The 17,500-nt window shown below is 41.3% G+C and overlaps 1 protein-coding gene across 2 annotated transcripts in view; it reads right to left on the bottom strand.

Annotated features, from left to right (window-relative positions):
* Positions 1 to 17,500, bottom strand: part of EXOC4 (exocyst complex component 4) — a 324,065-nt gene that overhangs the window by 30,172 nt on the left and 276,393 nt on the right. For both annotated transcript variants that reach the window (XM_085893972.1, XM_085893973.1), the window contains exon 11: positions 1 to 81. This exon is cut by the window's left edge and continues 56 nt beyond it. In XM_085893972.1, the coding sequence (XP_085750098.1) occupies positions 1 to 81 (81 nt within the window). The remainder of the gene's footprint in view (positions 82 to 17,500) is intronic.

Genomic DNA, 17,500 nt, shown 5'->3' with positions numbered 1-17,500 from the left:
CAGAAACTGCTCTTTGTAAGTACTGAGGTCATGCATGAGGTTCATGAGGTCTTGCACAGATTTCTCCAAGACCACGGTGCTCTGAAAAACACAATTTAAATATTGGATAAACAAACGTCGACTCAGTTTATCCAGTTCGATGAAACCGTAATGATAAAAACAAAATAAGCTTAAATACGTCAAAGTGAGAGTAAGAAATTGCAGGAAGTATTAAAATCCTTGGATTATTTTGATAACCACAAACACCCTCTGCTTTCGGCAGTATTGGCAAGTCATCTCCCTGAGAGAGGGGGGGGGGGATTTCTTGTTTTTCTTTGTGCCTCCAACCTGAAAGGGGAAGATGGGTGTCTGAATGGAGAGAAGAAACATGAGCAAGGAGGCAAGATACATTCATTTTCTCAAGTAGATAGATGAAGGTCTGCTGCTGCCTGCTGTTGTTGTTGTTGTTGTTGTTGTTGTTGTTGTTGTTGTGGTGGTTGTTCCGGCATCACATGGTTGTGAAGGCGATAGACCTGAGGGATCCGGCAACCTCAATTGGTCATTCCCAGAGATATTTTGTGGAGGTAATGTTGAAGGATTGTCTGTTGCATAGCTATTGTGAGGTCATATGGGTAGGACAGGAGTGTTGTGTCCGGTGGTGGTGGAAGAAGGTCTTGAATAAATAGATTAAAGAAGGTCGGAGACACAAACAGTACAAAGCCCTGTTTGTAGATTAAAAAATAATAATTAATAACTGGGTCAAATAACTATAAATAGCCCCTTATTAGGCCGGCCACTGCACAGGTGCGCGAGAAGGCTGTTTTTTTCTCTTTCTTTTCAGCCTTGGAGATGAGTTCCGTGAAGATGGTTGCAAGGAGTAACATGGAGGCCTCTCCTCATAAGCTGTTTATTTCTCTGCAGGTAAAACAATCAAAAGTGTTCACGGCTTCTTCGGAATTAAGCAGTGATAATGATAACGATAAGGGTACAAAATGATAAGCGAACATCACGATAACGTTAACGATAAGCAGCGGCGTATCGAGGAAAAATGCCACCCAGGGCGACATTGGGGGGGGGGGGAGAGGCGTGGCTGGCTGGATTGGGGGGGAGAGGCGTGGCTGGCTGGATTTGGGGGGGCAGAGACGTGGCTTGGCTGGCAGCTTAGCAGACCCAAGACAGCGTTCAGTCTGGTAACTCCTCAAATCCCCTCCTGCTACTCAGGCTATGATTAACTATGGCCTCCCCCACCTCATGCCACGACGTCCAACACCACTACCCACTCAATCACCATTGTGACCCTTCCCCGCAAAGCTTGGAGGAAAGCCACGGCAGTCACAATGCTCGTTTTGCTGCCTATACTTGCACCCCAAGGCTTAGCAAACTTGAAAAAGAGAACATAAATGACAGATAACAGAGGGTAGGACATTAAATAACCAGTAAAAAGGTATGGTGGGTTTTAGACACTTGAGGATAGGTGGACATCATCTGTCTAGAAATAATAATGACGCATATCCAATATCACATTTAATTACTGAATACTTCTGTTAAACATTCACGAAGTAAATATATACACGATGTTAAACATCTTTTACCCACTGGGAGTCATTTCCACAACAATAATAATGATAGTACTGATAATGGCACATAATGATAATGATGGAAATGAAAATTATGATGACAATGATACCAATAATGATGCATAATGATCATGATAACAGGACTCTGTGCAGGCCGTAACATTTGTTTAGCATTTCAGCTTTTGTCATCAAATTTTCAACAACCCTTAATATGGGAATACGGAAGAAGACCAATTGACAAATGTATCAAAATGTCAAAGGGCAAAGTCACAGCGAGTACAAAAAGACCTCATCAGCCCGTCCGCTGCAAGTCAACGAGATGGCCGGGGTTTCTTTTAATGCTTGTGTGTTTGCTTCTTGAAAAATCGAAGATTTTAAAAGTATAATTGGTCATTCAATTTGGTGATTCTGTCTGTCTGTCTGTCAATCGCCAACAGGTCACAATTTCAAACCGATCTTCACAAAACTTCAGCACATGGTAGAGTTTGTCATCAGCAAGAAGCCTATTGTTTTTCAGGTCAAAAGGTCAACATAGGCCAATGCTCAACAATTTTTTCAAATTTATAACATCCTCAATTTTTCATACGATTGACTATAAATTTGAAAAGGATTTTCATATCAGCTAAGTGAATTCAACCACCAATTCTTTTTGAGGGCAACACCCCAGCCAAAAGGTTAATGTAGAGCAAAGGTCAACAACTTAGCTGGAACTTCTAAAATCTTCAATTTTCATCCAATTGACTTGAAATTTGAAGAGGAGTTGCATATTTAGTCGTTGAATTCAACCACCAATTGTTTTCGAAGTGAAATTTGTTTCATGGATTTTGCAAGTGTCGTGTTCTGCATGACGTCTTCTTCTTGTTTGTCTGTTTGTCAATCGTTGACAGGAGGTCACAATTCCAAACTGATCGTCATGAAACTTTACCAAGTTGTAGAGGTAGTCTGAACTCAGAAGCTGAATGATTTTGAGGTCAAAGGTCAAATGTCGGGTTGAGGTCAGATTTCTAAAATCGTCATTTTTCATCTTATTGACTTGAAAGTTAAACAGGATCTGCATATTGTGCATCACTGAATTGGGAAACCAACTCTTTTTGAGGAGAAAAAGTCAAAGGTCAAACTTCTAAAATCATCAATTTCAATCTAGAAAATAATCAATTTTCATGCGATTGACCTGACCCTTGATTAAGATTGTCAATTTTAATCGTAATGAAATGGACAATTTGATGTAACCATGGCAACCTTTGGAGAGGGGGTGGATTTTGCAAGTGTCGTGCTCTGCACGACGTCTTTTTCTTGAGCTTTTCCCATCAAATTTTCAACAAACCTTTAATATGAGACAATGGAGAACACAAATTAATAAAATGAACACTTTTTTTCTTTGCTGCTGTTTTCGTTCAGTTTAGTTCGAGTAGAAAGCAGACAAGGGTGGGCTTTGCATTGTGGGATGCTTTCTCATTTTCTGTTGTTATGCATTGTTGTGTTGAGTATTTTGTCAATGGGAATATGGCATGGTACCATATCAAAGGCCTTGTTGATATCTATTTCGTTCATACCTAATAGAAGAGGTATGCAAATAACAGTGAACAAAAAAAATAAATAAAAAGAGTGTGGTGACATTTGGGGTGTGAATCCTTCTTCAAAGGAAGAACTTTTTCGCAAAACAAGGCAAAGCCACACCATAAACACCAATGGAAGACATGATTGATTAATTACACACACCTGACGAGATACAAGAGAATTTAGTCCCCATCAACTTTAACTTGACACAATCTATTGTTTATCTTCTTCAATGACGATGATCAACATGAGCCTTCACAGAAACTAATATTCCTTTGTTATTAGCAATTACTTCTGATGCAACAGGTTGGCCTGTTTGACATTCCCATCTAATTAGAGAGATTGCTGCTGCTAAAATTATTCTTGTTAACAATTGCACTCGTCAAAACAATGCACGACTGTGCATGCCTGCGGAAGGTGGATGCACATACAAAACGTCTGCACAGTGAGAAAGGAAGAGCAAACCTGGGAGACGATGATGGGGCTGGGGGAGAAGGGCACGGTGGGTGGGGAAGTTATGTCCATCATAAAAGTGAAAAGGTGGAGCCTCAACATCTCGCTCACAGACACATCAAGTAGAAGTTGCAAATAAAATGATGCATTATGACAACACATCAAATTTAAGTATGAAATCACATCCGCCAGTAAAGTCCATCAGCATGCTTTTGTGTCACAAAACATGCTTCTCCAAAAAAGAGAAATGGCATTGTTTATAGAGAAACAATTAAAATATTGCAAGGTAACTGATGTTTAGCATTTAACAAGCTCAACACACCCACAACTCATCATTGCAGCTCTGTGTCTGAATCGTGGAATGAGCAGTAAAACGCACAGAATGCCACCTGAGCATGCATTTGTGTCAAAAGCATGCGTCTCAGTAAAATATCTGTCAGATGAACAAATCCTCTAATAATACAAACAATTCACAAAACAATCATCAGTGCGACAGAGCTTGCCAAAGAGAAAGAAGGGTACATATGCATAATAGGTGGAAGCGAATCAAATGCAAAAAACAAACAAACAGTTTAAAACAGGAACACAGAGAATAATAACAAAAAAGTTGCAACAATGACACAATGAATTAAGGAAAACCGAAGATACCATCAGAGCTTTCACAACCTTCATAGCTTAAACTGCTCCTCCCAAAAGTGACATTAAAGGAGCAAAAGCGAGCCATCTGTCATATTGTACTGTCCTTGCCTGCCAAAATCCATCACAGATTCAAAGGAAGGCTGTTATGAGGCTACTCTTTATGGGTTTAACAGCCGTGTAGTCTACCAATTCCAAGAGAAACCAACCGACGCAACTTCGCATTTTGTACATGCATAACCACGATGTTGTATTCGAATGATGGTTCCACGTCGAGAAATCAGAAAAAAGAGACAGAAACAACCACAATCAACATATGAATGAGTCGCCTCAATTTATAAATGTCGATTCTCTTCCGTTTATTTACAGGAAATGCTAACTTTAAAATGTTGATTCAGATTTACTGGCAATATGACGCAATCAGATTCTTGCACCTCGATGAAAGTGGCAAAAAGATTCCCTTTTATTATTATTTATTAAGTAACAGGATCTAAGGCTCATAGTGGAGCTGATCCTTTGCCCGTTAAAGCTTCAATGTCACCATTTCTGGTATTATTTTTGACGGCAGTTTTGGACGTCAAGTTCTCATCAAGAACACCAAAGAAAATCTTGTCATCAAAGATACTGGAGTTTCGCACAGTTTTTAATCAGCGAAGAAGAAACACCTTTGCTGAGAAGTGGCAAATGAAAAAGGGACAAGATTCAGAGATCAAAGAAAATTGCGAACTGACATGTGAGAATTAAAAGAAAATTAAAAATTAAATTAAAATAAAGAAATAAATCAGAAAAAAATAAAATAAATGGGAAAACAAATCAGCGAGAGCAAAGTGACTTGTTATCAATGAGCGACTGAATCAGCTGAGAACATTAAAAAGACATTTTTTCTATGACAATAACGGTCGTACCTAAAGGAAGAGGAGCACAACAAAGGGTGGAAGGATGACATGATTGGCAATGGGTCAAAAGGAGTCAGATTGATAAATCGTACCTTTTTGGTCAATATTGTTGAATTCGTTTTTGAGTGCAGTTTCGGCCTCCTCGGATAGCCAGGAGCTAATCGTCTCGGTTTTGAGGTCAGTTTATCATCCCTTTTCTATATTTATTTTTTTTCCAATTATCTTGTCTTTTCTGCCATTTCAATGCCATCCGATTCCCTCCACATCGCTTCAGAAAACCACCCCCAAAAAAGCTTTCATTCCAAAACACGATCATATTCTGCCTTCCATACATCTCTCATATTTTTCCTCTTCCATTCTCTCAATATCTTCATTGAAGAAAACGCTTCTTCCTTTAAAATTTAAAACATTAAAATGCTTCAATTCTCTTATTTCTCATGCATCAGCAAGCTACATGTTAGTTGAGGATAAATGGGGCTTCTGAGGCAGCCATTCAAATGAATGGGGGAAAAGGGAAAAAACTTTCTGACTCAAGCCCCAAAATAAGAGATCGATTTCCTCCCCCTTCCATACAAGCAAATATAAAATTGAGACACTGATTAAAACATTCTTTCCTTTCATATTTTCATTCCATTCAAAGAGCAAACCAATGAATATTTGTCCATGTTCTACATTGGGGAATAACTTAATTTTTCTATTACATTCATCACCATCAAGTATATTCACCAAGATTACTTTGGAACTTAGTTCTTGGTTTAAGTATTCTTGTTGAGCAGAAATGAAATGAAAAACTTCTCTTAATGCTCTTATTTGACCACCTCCTGAGCCACATATCATTTTGAGATTGTAGTAAATTGTTTTTCCATTGTTCAGTTGGTAACCATCAAAGTTTTCAGTCCATTCAAGGATATTAATTTTTTTCTTTATATCCTCCAACTTATTTGTAATTAAATTTATCCGCTTATTTGTTTTATCTACTTTTACCCCGGTTATTTCTTCAATAAGACTTATTTGATATTTCTCACATTCTTTATGTTTTCCATTGATATACCAAGGTTGATTACATCTCCACTCTCGTTTGGTTATTGCTTGGTTCTATCATTTATAAATCAGTAAAAAGATGGCGGTAGCCTGTTAAAATTCTCAACCCAATATCTTAACACATACTTACAACCGTAAGGGAGACTATTGATTCCATTCTCTAAAATATATCTTTTTATCATCAAAAGCTCCTAATGCTTTCTTATTTACCTCTTCTGCATATAATTATTGTTTATAACTTCTTATTGTATTCATTTTTCTGTACTCTTACTTCTTTAAGGTTAAACAGTTGTAATAATGTTTAAGGTTTATTGTTTCCTTGATTATATTTTCCTTTATTCCCTTTAGCTTCTTATCACACCTTTCAATGTTATTATTATCAATATACGTAAAAGCATAAGACTTTGATCTCAATCCGAAAATTCACTCATGACCTTCCCACCCAATTCATCTTTAAACTTACCAATAACCTTTTTATTCTTTGATGAAAACAACACATCACCTGACTTATAATTACTTGTATCATATATATATATATATATATATATATATATATATATATATATATATATATATATATATATATATATATCAATATTATCAATCATATCCTCATACAAGCCTGGTGTTGGCTTAGTGGTTAGGGTGGTCACTTGGGATCCTAGGGTCTTGAGTTCAAGCTCCATTGGCCGCTGAATTAATATACACCAGGAGGTTGACTCAGCCTGTCATCCTTCAGAGGTCGGCAAAATGAGTACCAATGTACTGGTAAGGGGGGCACTGCATCAGTGGCAAAGCCGCATCCCAACCAATGATGCAACCAGCAGCCACAGGCTGCACTCGATAGGGCGATATCCTCATATACATCACTTGTCTTAATTTCTGATATAAAACTATCTGTATCCATATATAACAATGACACATTATCCCTATACTTTAATTTTAAATTATGAGAGTAATAGTCATAATTAACGACTTTGACAAGTCAAGAATTGATGTTCCTATATAAATAGGTTTATCCATTTCAAAACTCTCTTTTTTCAAATGAATAGCATAAAAGTTATCTGAAAACACCTTCCGCTCGTTCAAAACTTGGTCTATTAATTAACTTTGAAGCCTGTTTCCAAGATGTAGAAAGTTTTATGTTTTGTTGATTCCTAACATTTTCCATAGTCTTTCCAAATACAGAATTATTCATTAATTTATAAAAGTCCTTCTCAAAATCTGTTTTTGCTTCTGTTCTCCTTTTTGTATTAAAATCAATATACTTCTTAAACCAATGACTTTGTTTAAATTTCAAAATCCTATGAATTTTCCGAACTCTCAATCCAGCAGATAAATATTGTCTCAAGTTCCTTTGATGCAAAACATAACTTTCTTTATCATTTAATGTAGTAAGTAGTTTTTCTGTAGATTTACCTTATATGTTAAATGACTGTTGGTAATCACTTAACCATTCTTTTCTTGGACTTTCTTTATCAGGGGCTTAAGGAAGGTCTTTATGTTTGTTATGAAGTTCTTCTGGATATTTTAAATCAATGTCAAAATAATATCCAACTTAAGCTTCATCCAATTCTTTTTGAGAGGAGACAACAATGTCTTGTAAAACTTTTTCATAATGTTTTTCTTTAACCCATTTAATTTTTTCCATAAGGTAAAGATTGAGACATAGCCCACCCATACAAATTGTTAGCATCATAATACATCAGGTAAGAGTTGTCCACATTCTTATTATAATCAGGAAGATATTTGTTATTTGCTTTAGCATATCTCTTGGAACATTCTTGAGATATTCCTCCTCTTTCATTAAAAGCATATCTATATCACTGATTAATTCCAAATTTTGTTTTGTAATTTTTAACATAGCACTCCAAGCCAAACCCAGGGTTGTGTAATAGTGAACGGGGTCGAATCCATAATAATTGTTATTATGACAGACTGTTCTAAAAGTTTCAAACACATCAGCCAATAACAATACATCAGTTTTAAGATACAAATCATGATATTCTCCAAGATTCTTTATATTAAACTTCTCCCAAACCATTTTAGCTTGTGTATAATCTCTATCGGAAATATGAGTTTTATTCAACTTGCCATAGAAACTTTCCCTTGAAGGAAGTCGTGTTTCTTTAAACTTCTCAAATGAATCCATATCGTGATATGGATATATTCCCTTTTGTGATAAGAGATCAATCTCTTCTTGATTTGAGAAATGTGATTTAAGATTCGGTAAGTTTTTAATATTTGATGCTGTTAGATTATCGACTTTCCATAAACTTGTATGTGTCAAGAAATCTGATATGGGTTATGGGGGATGTTTGAATTGTTTTTGTGAATGATATGTATTTTTGATGTGTTAGGAATGGCAGAAATATCTCCAGATGTCTTTGAAAGTTCATTTATAAATAGATGTGTGTCATAGTGAGCGTTGTTGTGAAGAAAAACAGGAATAAAGTTTGGAGGCTTGTAATTAAGATTACAACGGGAATGAGCTGGACCTCTATATTTACCAGTAAGATGGCAGTGATCCCCAACCTTGACCTCTCCCTCAATTTTATCCTCACAAATATGACAGATACTGTTCTTTCTAAATTCCTTTTTCTCTACCTATGTTAATGACATTGGTTTATAGGTTTTAACCATTATTTCTCTTTGTCTTATGCAGTCTTTTTCCAATCGTCTTACAAACTCCTCTGAGGCATCTTCTCCTCTATAAAGTTCTAACTTGTATTCATCACCAACAGATTATTTGATATAATAACAGAACAAACAAGGAGTATGTTTTTGATATTTATTTGTGTATGATTTGTTTGAATTTGGAGAAACAGTATCTATCTTTTCAAGGATACTTCCAAAATCAGCATTTATCACAAATGGATGTTTTATAGATTTGTTAAAATCTTTGAATGATATGTTTGAGCCTGCTTTTGGTAAATTGATTACGGTTGATTTCTGATTATGACAATATTTTGAATGTTGATTTAATCGTTTCTTTGTGTGAAAGGAGTTGAGACATCTCTTACAAGGATACGTTTTACATTTTCTCTTGTATAAACTAACAGACTCATACGGACAACTTAGCTATATTGCCGGAAATTGGAACTAAACAAACAGGTGGGTAAGAACTATATACATTTCTAATATTTACATTACCCATGGCCCAGGACCTGTGACTTGAAGAGACAACACAATAAAGGCAACATTCGGGGATGAGTGTAGCAGCAGACAATCAATGATCAGGCGTCTTCAGGGCCCTCAATGGTCCTTTGTTTGTTGGTTTTATTAATTTTTTTTCCTTTTCTTGGCTGCTGGAGGCAACTCACCCGAACACAGCAGGCCACACACCATCTCACAGTCCATTTGAACTGGCCTTTATATACAAGGAGATAGATGTCTGGCCTGCACAAATGCAGTCCCCGGTAACGCGCTGCCTGCAGGGCAGTCCTTGCAAACAATTCCACAAAGATGGTCCTGGTGCACATGGTAAGGTTGAGTGATATGACAAGGCAAATGAAAGCATGGGCAGGTATGGCAAATGGAGTCAAGGCAAAGGCAGATAAAGGCATGGCAAATGCAGACCAGGTAAGGTGCGATACAACAACAGGTCAGCACATGAAGCTGGCCGGCCTCGGTGTGGTCTCATGAGGTTGTGGAGGGAGTGTGGTGGCATTGGCCGGTCCGAAGACGGGCTCGGTCCAACCCTACAGTCTCCCCCCAACCTATTGTCGATGCCTGTCCTTGTCCATACCCACCCCCATTCGGTTGTCACAAAAAACAACAACTACATTAAGACTTTTTTTATAATCACCTGTGTCCCTAACCCCCTGATCGTCTTTGTTCGAATAACCTGTCCAAACTGTCTATTCCCAATCCTAAGAACCCTTTTGAAAGGATTGAGGAAGAGACAAGTGAATCTGTCTCGAGACCCAATGCAGCCTCAGAATAGCTCCCACAGGTTTCAGAAATTTCCAAGGCGAGTCCAGCGGCCTCAGAACAGCGAAGGGATGGATGGTGCAAAGGGGTACACGTTTCCTATCTATCCTAGCATTTATTAAACGTTAATCTATCCCCGGGGCTTTTCAACATGCCTGTCTCTTTAAATTATCGGTTCTAGCAACCACGATTCCCGTCGCCTGTGTTGGTGTTCGTTGTTAATTTGGGCCTGGCCCGCAAATCTTCTCCCGTGCTCTTGCACAATTCCGTGGATGGGCAGCGTGGCTCCCCTGGCAGGCCTACCCACCTGCCGAACTCGATCTTCGGCACCCCCGGTCGCTGAGGCTGTCTCCGAGCCTGTGAACGTGGGGAATGCCCTTCCTGGAATTTTCCCCGTCGATGCCCACGTGGCATTTTGGCGCTCTGGGCCCCTTTCCCGTGGGTACCCGTGTCCATTACACTAACTCGGCCGCTTGGACGCATGGCCTACTCTGGCCGACGACTTCGGTGCCCTCTACTCAGGAAGCATATTTCACCAGCCATGCTCCCCGCCAATCAATAGTCTCCTGCACCCGACAAAAGGTTTCGTGCCTTCGTTCAACACCAACAAGATAACGACATCCTATTGGTTAATTTAACTAACCCACTAACTATTATTACACCAACCCCGGGTTCCCTTGGGTGGGAATGACTCCTCCCCCCAATCATTCGTTCACACCATGCACTATACATTCACTCCATTCACACTCGGGCCCGCTGACCCACGTTCACTCATCATATATATTTTTTTCAATTCACTCCAACACTCTACAAACTACGTCCCCCGAACTATCTCATGCTCCCCGTCATGCCTTATTCAAATGCACGTTCCATTTAACTCTATGTAGCTAATCTATGTCCCCACTACACGTTCCATGTCTGTTCATGTCTCCAATCCATTTCTAAATTCTATCCTAAATTCCCCCTAACTCATGTTACCGGGCCCCATGGAGCACTACTCATAATGTCCCCATGAGGCCGGTCTATCTAACACTAAACCGTTCCCCTAACTAATGCTCCTTTGCCCCCGACGAGGATGTTCGCTACATCCTGGCAGGGCATCGTCTACCCGTGGCAAGGCTCGGCGAGCCTTACGCCTCCAGGGCGGCGGTCTACAGCACACTCGTCCCCTCCGTTTGGCCGACACATGAGAGCGTAACGTCGCCCCATTAATCACATTAAATGCTCGCTTTCAGGCTATCCCCCATGTGAACCACCGTGCATTACACACCTGCCCTTTGTGCTGCGAGATCCCTGCTAACGCCACTTGCTCACGGCCCCCTCCGCGAGGTTTACCACACACACGGGCACGGCGGTGTCACCATCGGGACTTGTTCCGCGAACACCACTCGCGGCACGCAGCACGTCGGGCCCTGTACACATGCTCACACGGAGATATGTGTTTTCCAAATTCACTCGACCCCTCAATTTGCCTCGTTTTTGGCCGTCCACGCTCTGGTGTTGTACCAGGCACGGATCGTTTCAACGCCGGCTCTCCTGGAACCATTAACGTACCGAGCAATGCTCCGCGCTTCGGTGGTTTGCAAAACACGGACCGGATCCCGCACGCAGCATCCAGCGTAGCTGGCACGGTTGACGAAATAACTCCGTCCGGCTCATTAGACTCGCCACACCCATCCGTTACACGACCCACGACTCCCGTCCGGGTCGGTCCGTGTCCCATTTTCTCACGTGCACTCACACATACCATGTCATTTGCACTCCACTCACACTCTGACACACACTCCGGCACCATTACATTGGGGGCTTGGGTTAGCCCAAGAGATCCCGGGGCTTCTATCCCCCCAAAGCTAGGCATGTGCTTTTTCGCACCATGCAACCGCTCCACTTCGCACAACCTTACCGGACTCACCTCGTCACAGTCTGCCTCGGGGGAGCATATAGTCTCCCCTTGTTCCTGCGGGGGGGTTAATCCGACCATCGCACTGGGCCCCAATACACTCCACAAGCTCAACCTCAATGTCCCTTACCATTTCTATTTGTGTCTGCTCCTCATTTATTTTGTACAATTCGTCCCTTACCCGTTCTCTGTTTCCCTGCGTCTCTGTCACCTTTTTTATTACCTCCTTTGCGACGCCCAATTCCTGGTTCTTTGTCTCTACCTGTCCGAGTTCACAGGTTTCTCTCTTGATTATCGTGGTTTCACTCGTTACCTCGACCTTGCCCATTGTCATCGCGGTCCGAACAGCTTCCACACTCCCCCTCAACTCTGTCATTTCCCCAGGTACAGTCCTGATCCCATTTCTAAAATTTCAATTCATTTTTTTAATATCACCCATCAGTGTTTGCATATCATTCCTCTGTTGGTTTTGCCCCAGTTCCATGCGTTCCATCATTAGTTTCATCATCTCCATCAACCGGTTCGTGTCCAACGGCTTTGGCGGAGCCGATTTGCTATGATCGGGTGTGGATCTGATAAGGATCGCTCGGTCTCCGTGGGGGAAATTTGATGCAGGGGGTGCCCAAGCATTGTCGCTGTCACAGTTGCCCCCAATGCTAACTCTGGGTATGGCTACAGGGAATGATCTCCCTGAAAAGTGTTGTCCTGAGCCATGGATTCCTCTAACATTGTTTCAGAACCCACCTGAAGCAGCTCTTATTGGTCCGTCATGGTCCGTATTGACAATTTAAATAAAATTTGAATCCTGCTCTTAATTTCGGGGGGAAGAGGGGGGGGGTTGCTAAACACACCCCTGGCTCGAATCCCGTTCCAGATACCAAATTGTTGGGGGTTCGAATCCCGTAAATTTTTTATGGGTCAATCCCACTTTTGACACCAAACTGTTGCGGGCCGGCGCGGTTGGGTGAGAAGACCACTAGGTGGAGGAAGCTACGTCGATTCCCACCAGACTCCCGGGAATTGTAGGCCGTCGCTCACGGATAATTCTGCGATGAGGCGGGTCGCTTAACCGACCGTGGACGCCAATAACTCAACCGCATGACCTAGGGTCCTCCCGTCTATGAAATCGGGTTACCTAATTAACCACGTGGTTTGATTACTGGGGAACAACACCCTCGGTATGCCTTGTCCGAACCAGATCGGATCACTTCTCTGGATCGGATGCAGCCAAACGACACTGCCAAGGACGTACCGGCTAGAAGGAATAAATCGTTGGGAATAAAGACCCGGCTAAACTTAGATTCGAACCATGCTGGACCAATGAGAGAAAAGACAAAGGCGAGCTGGGAACATTCCTAATAATGATAATTTATTTAAAAAGGGTGAGGAAAAGTATGTGGCACGACAAAGATATACTGGGTATGTAACACAGCAAAAGAGGAGAGAGGTGTGGTGTGACAATAATACAAGCAACTTACGAAAGCAGACAGTGCAGACTTGACGCGAGATTAATAACAGTTACAACAATAATGCACTTCTCCAGACTTACTTAACAGACAGGCGCCAGCACATTCAGACACACACAGAAAAATAAACCCCAATGGGAAGGGACTTTTGTAACCAGGGAGGGAGGGGAGTTGAGGTTATGCTCTCGGTACTTGGGCGTTTTGGGGAGGGGATGCTCCGTGGTGGGGTACCCGACAGTAGTCGCGTTGCCTCTGGCCCAACTCGCACGTGTGGAGCCTGTGTTCTGAAGGAGGAGCTTGAGTGGAGAAGGGCAGAGTCCAGAGTGCGAGGTTGGAGTAGCGGGCAGAGACTGGAAGCAGGAGGCGGTTCATCGAAGCGAGACGTGGGCGGAGTCAAGAAGCAGGAACACACCACGTGAAAACACCACTCCGAATCTCACACACACACACACACACACACACACACACACACACACACACACACACACACACACACACGGCCTCATTTCGCTTTCATAAGTCATTTTGAAAGTCCCGCATTTTCGCCGCTTCTTTGTCCACTGAATTCCTCTCATCGGAAATTGCCAATCTAAAGGCCCAGTCACACCTTGACGTTTTAGCCAGCTTATGTCGATTTTTGGAAAATTTGTCTAAAACGCTGGTACACGTCGAATACGTTATGGGTAAGTTTTGATAACATTGAGAGCACGCTGAAAAACACTGCCATACGTCGTTGTACGCTGGCTTTAAACGTTGTACTTTTCGGTTGTCCTCAAATTTTCCATGCTTGAATTTTAAGACTTATGCCAGCGTATGACTCACACATTCCGCATAACGCTGGCCATAAGTTGTAGGCACGTCACGCGATCGTCGACACACGTTGACACACGTTACTTGTGAGTTACTCATAAGTCGAAACACGTCGAGGTAATGTTTAGCGGACCCGAAACTTATTTCTAACCTATGAGTTACGTGTTGTACTCACGTTACGCGATCGGTGACACACATCGACACACGTTACTTGTAAGGTGCTCATAAGTCAAAACACATCAAGGTAATGGTTAGCGTCAGTGTTCCAGTGTTTTTTAATTTAGTTTTTTTTTTCTTCCTTCCTTCGGTATGATGGCGATTTTGACACTTCGATTTCTAGTGCGGTTATAATATAATATAATAGGCTGCCGCTCAACGATTTAAATCATAACCGCACTGTACACTGAACACCGTCATACCGAAGAAAAAAAAAAAAACGGGAATCTGGAACACTGATGCTAACTATTACCTTGACGTGTTTCGACTTATGAGCACCTTTCAAGTAACGTGTGTCGATGTGTATCAACGATCGCATATCGTGCGTACAACTTATTCCCATCGCATGCGGAGCGTGTGTCATACGGTAAGTACGTCGTAAAATTTTCAACATGTTTAAAATTACAAGACGTACTCCATTTAATACGACGTATGATAGCGTACTTTAGCGTTCTATTCGCGCATACCAAACTTACCCATACCGTATTTGACGTGCGCCAGCGTTTTATATGCATTTTTCAGAGGTCGGCATACGCTGGCAAGATCGCCAAGGTGTGACTGCGATGTTGACACTTCCATTTCTGCGGCGGTTATGATTTGAATCGTTGTATGGCAGCCTTTTAATAACCTACGCCACATCATCGTCGGCGATGCGTGCAGCGCGCTATGCATAAGTTAAACTATCACGTCTATCATGTATTATGCGTGCAGCACGCTAGGCATAAGTTAGACAATCACGTCTATCACGTATTATGCGTGCAGCGTGCTATGCATAAGTTAAACTATCGTTGGGCATCGGTTGTGAAGGCCGACAACAGGTTCAGCATTCGTTGGTATAAGTTATCTATAGCACAACGAAACGTTCTGTGTCCGTTACTAATATGTTATGGATAAGACCAAGTCGTTATGAATACGTCCGAATCTATAAAAAAAAAACATCAAAAGTTCAACGTAAGCCAGCGTTTTACATACATTTTAATACGTTGCCATTGCTGGCTAAAACGTCAAGGTGTGACTGGGCCTTTAGCCTATCCATGAAATCACCTTCTTTCCTTCAGTCTTTTACAATAATGGCAACCCACCACAGTTTTACATTATCTCTCATTCATTCATCCAATTATTTTCTCTTCTGACCGAATCCACTCACAACTCTGTCCACAATTATACTCTTGTCTGTCTGTATTGGTTTTTTTTTTGTGTGCCTGTGTTCAACTGTTACCCGATACCACAGTGTTATGCGTATTTGTCTGTTCCTTTTGTCACTTCGATTTGTCTTTCCTTGCATGTTTGGGTGTCCAATGCCATAGGAGGACAGACTCTCCTCGATTCCATTTTTCAAGTGCTGACTTCTCACCCTTCGTCATCAAATTTCTCCATGAGCCTTGATCCCTGTACAAAAAAAATATTAAAAGAAAAAAGGAAAATGTCTCGTGTATTCCTGAATGTATGAGGACAACGTTGGTGCGATTCACAGGAATGTGGTGACAAGTCTTCAAACACATTGGTGAGCGTGCATTGCCAAGCTTTCTGGATTCAATGACAGAGCTGTGATAAAGCCAAATGCAGCTCCGCAACCCCGACCCAGCAATCTTGCCTGGTCACATCTACGTGTGGCAGATAAGCTGTTCAAGAATTATGGATTGTAAGAATGCAGTGGAAACTCAAAGTGACAACTCGGTTCAATGCACACCTTCTGACATCTTGTTTTCAGGCATGGTATAAAATAACAGGCTCTGCGATGAACTGGGAGTGAATTTTCATGGACGTAATGCATTGCAGAATGGACACTTGCTCATGCAGTACAAGGTCTATTAAATGATCAGCATATTGCAAGCCTAGTGCTGTCGAGCTACCAAGGTATTTATAATGACAAAGTCTTTTGGCCATTGGTCATAATGACGAAATGATTCGTCAAATTAAAAAAAAAAAAAATTTACACTTGTGTTGTTAAAGAAAAGCAGAGAAAACACAAGAAGGAGATTTCGTTAACATTGGCCTTTGAAGCAGAAGCAAGATTGTTTGCAAGAAAGGTCAAATGTATTTAGGATCAGCACGAGTTCACATTCAATTTGTTGTATTGTGTAAAAACCGGCACCATATTCCATTTAGAGAGCGCTGGTGATGCCGACGCAGTTTCTTGGCAAGGGTTATACTGGGTGATTTGCCATGACTTTCCCAGCGTTGTTTGTCCATGCTCCATCCTCTTAAATGCTAAATGTCAAGCAAGGGAAGCAGCACGTACCATTTTTAAAGTCTTTTGCATGACTCGGCCGGGGTTTGAACCATCGACCTCCCAGACTCGGAGTGGACGCTCCAACCATGACACCACCGATCTGGTCGTTTCACGTATCGTCATCGGTTTATGAACAAAACCGACCTTATGTGATCACCCATTGAATGATTCATGTCAATGATTATGATGTAATGCCAATTAATACTGACATGTTGGCCAATTAAGTGGTTGCAAAGTAAAGGTGCATAAGGATTGTTTTCGTTTCTTAAAGTTTCTTAAAACCCTTACTGTCCTGTAATTTCTCAGTAGGATCTTGGTATCAAAAGCTTACAAAAATGTTGATGTCTGCATCCTTCGAAAAGACAAACAGTCGTCGTCTCTCTGTGTCTGTGCTGACTCGCATGCACATCATGTTTCATTCTGTGATGATGATCACAATAAGAAAAGTGGACATAAATGAGGAAAATCATTTTTAAACTCAATCCAATGAAAATGTCCCCGATGCTTCAATTGCAAGGAATAATAACCGGCGAATCACTGGCAGAAAATGTTTCAGTCCAAATCCCAACGCATGTCTGCTTCAGTGCTCTTTGTGACCTATAACAAGGGCAAACGTGACTCGTCTCAGTGTGGTTTCTTGAACAGAGCTCTCGTGCCCTGCCTTGCTGAGATAAGGAATGCCGGCATAGATTCACGTTCAAACCCGATTTTCATCAAAGCGAAGCTGTCACTTTATCATTATCTCCATCCCACCACAGGACTGGATCTGAATGTCATTATATTAAATGCATCTGCCAATACGT

Source organism: Eptatretus burgeri, chromosome 9 (assembly GCF_056783735.1).
Source record: "Eptatretus burgeri isolate ZD-2024b chromosome 9, Ebu_testis_v1, whole genome shotgun sequence".
Lineage (NCBI taxonomy): Eukaryota > Metazoa > Chordata > Myxini > Myxiniformes > Myxinidae > Eptatretus > Eptatretus burgeri.
The sequence above is the reverse complement of the archived record's forward strand: the minus strand, read 5'-3'. Positions and strand labels throughout refer to the sequence as shown.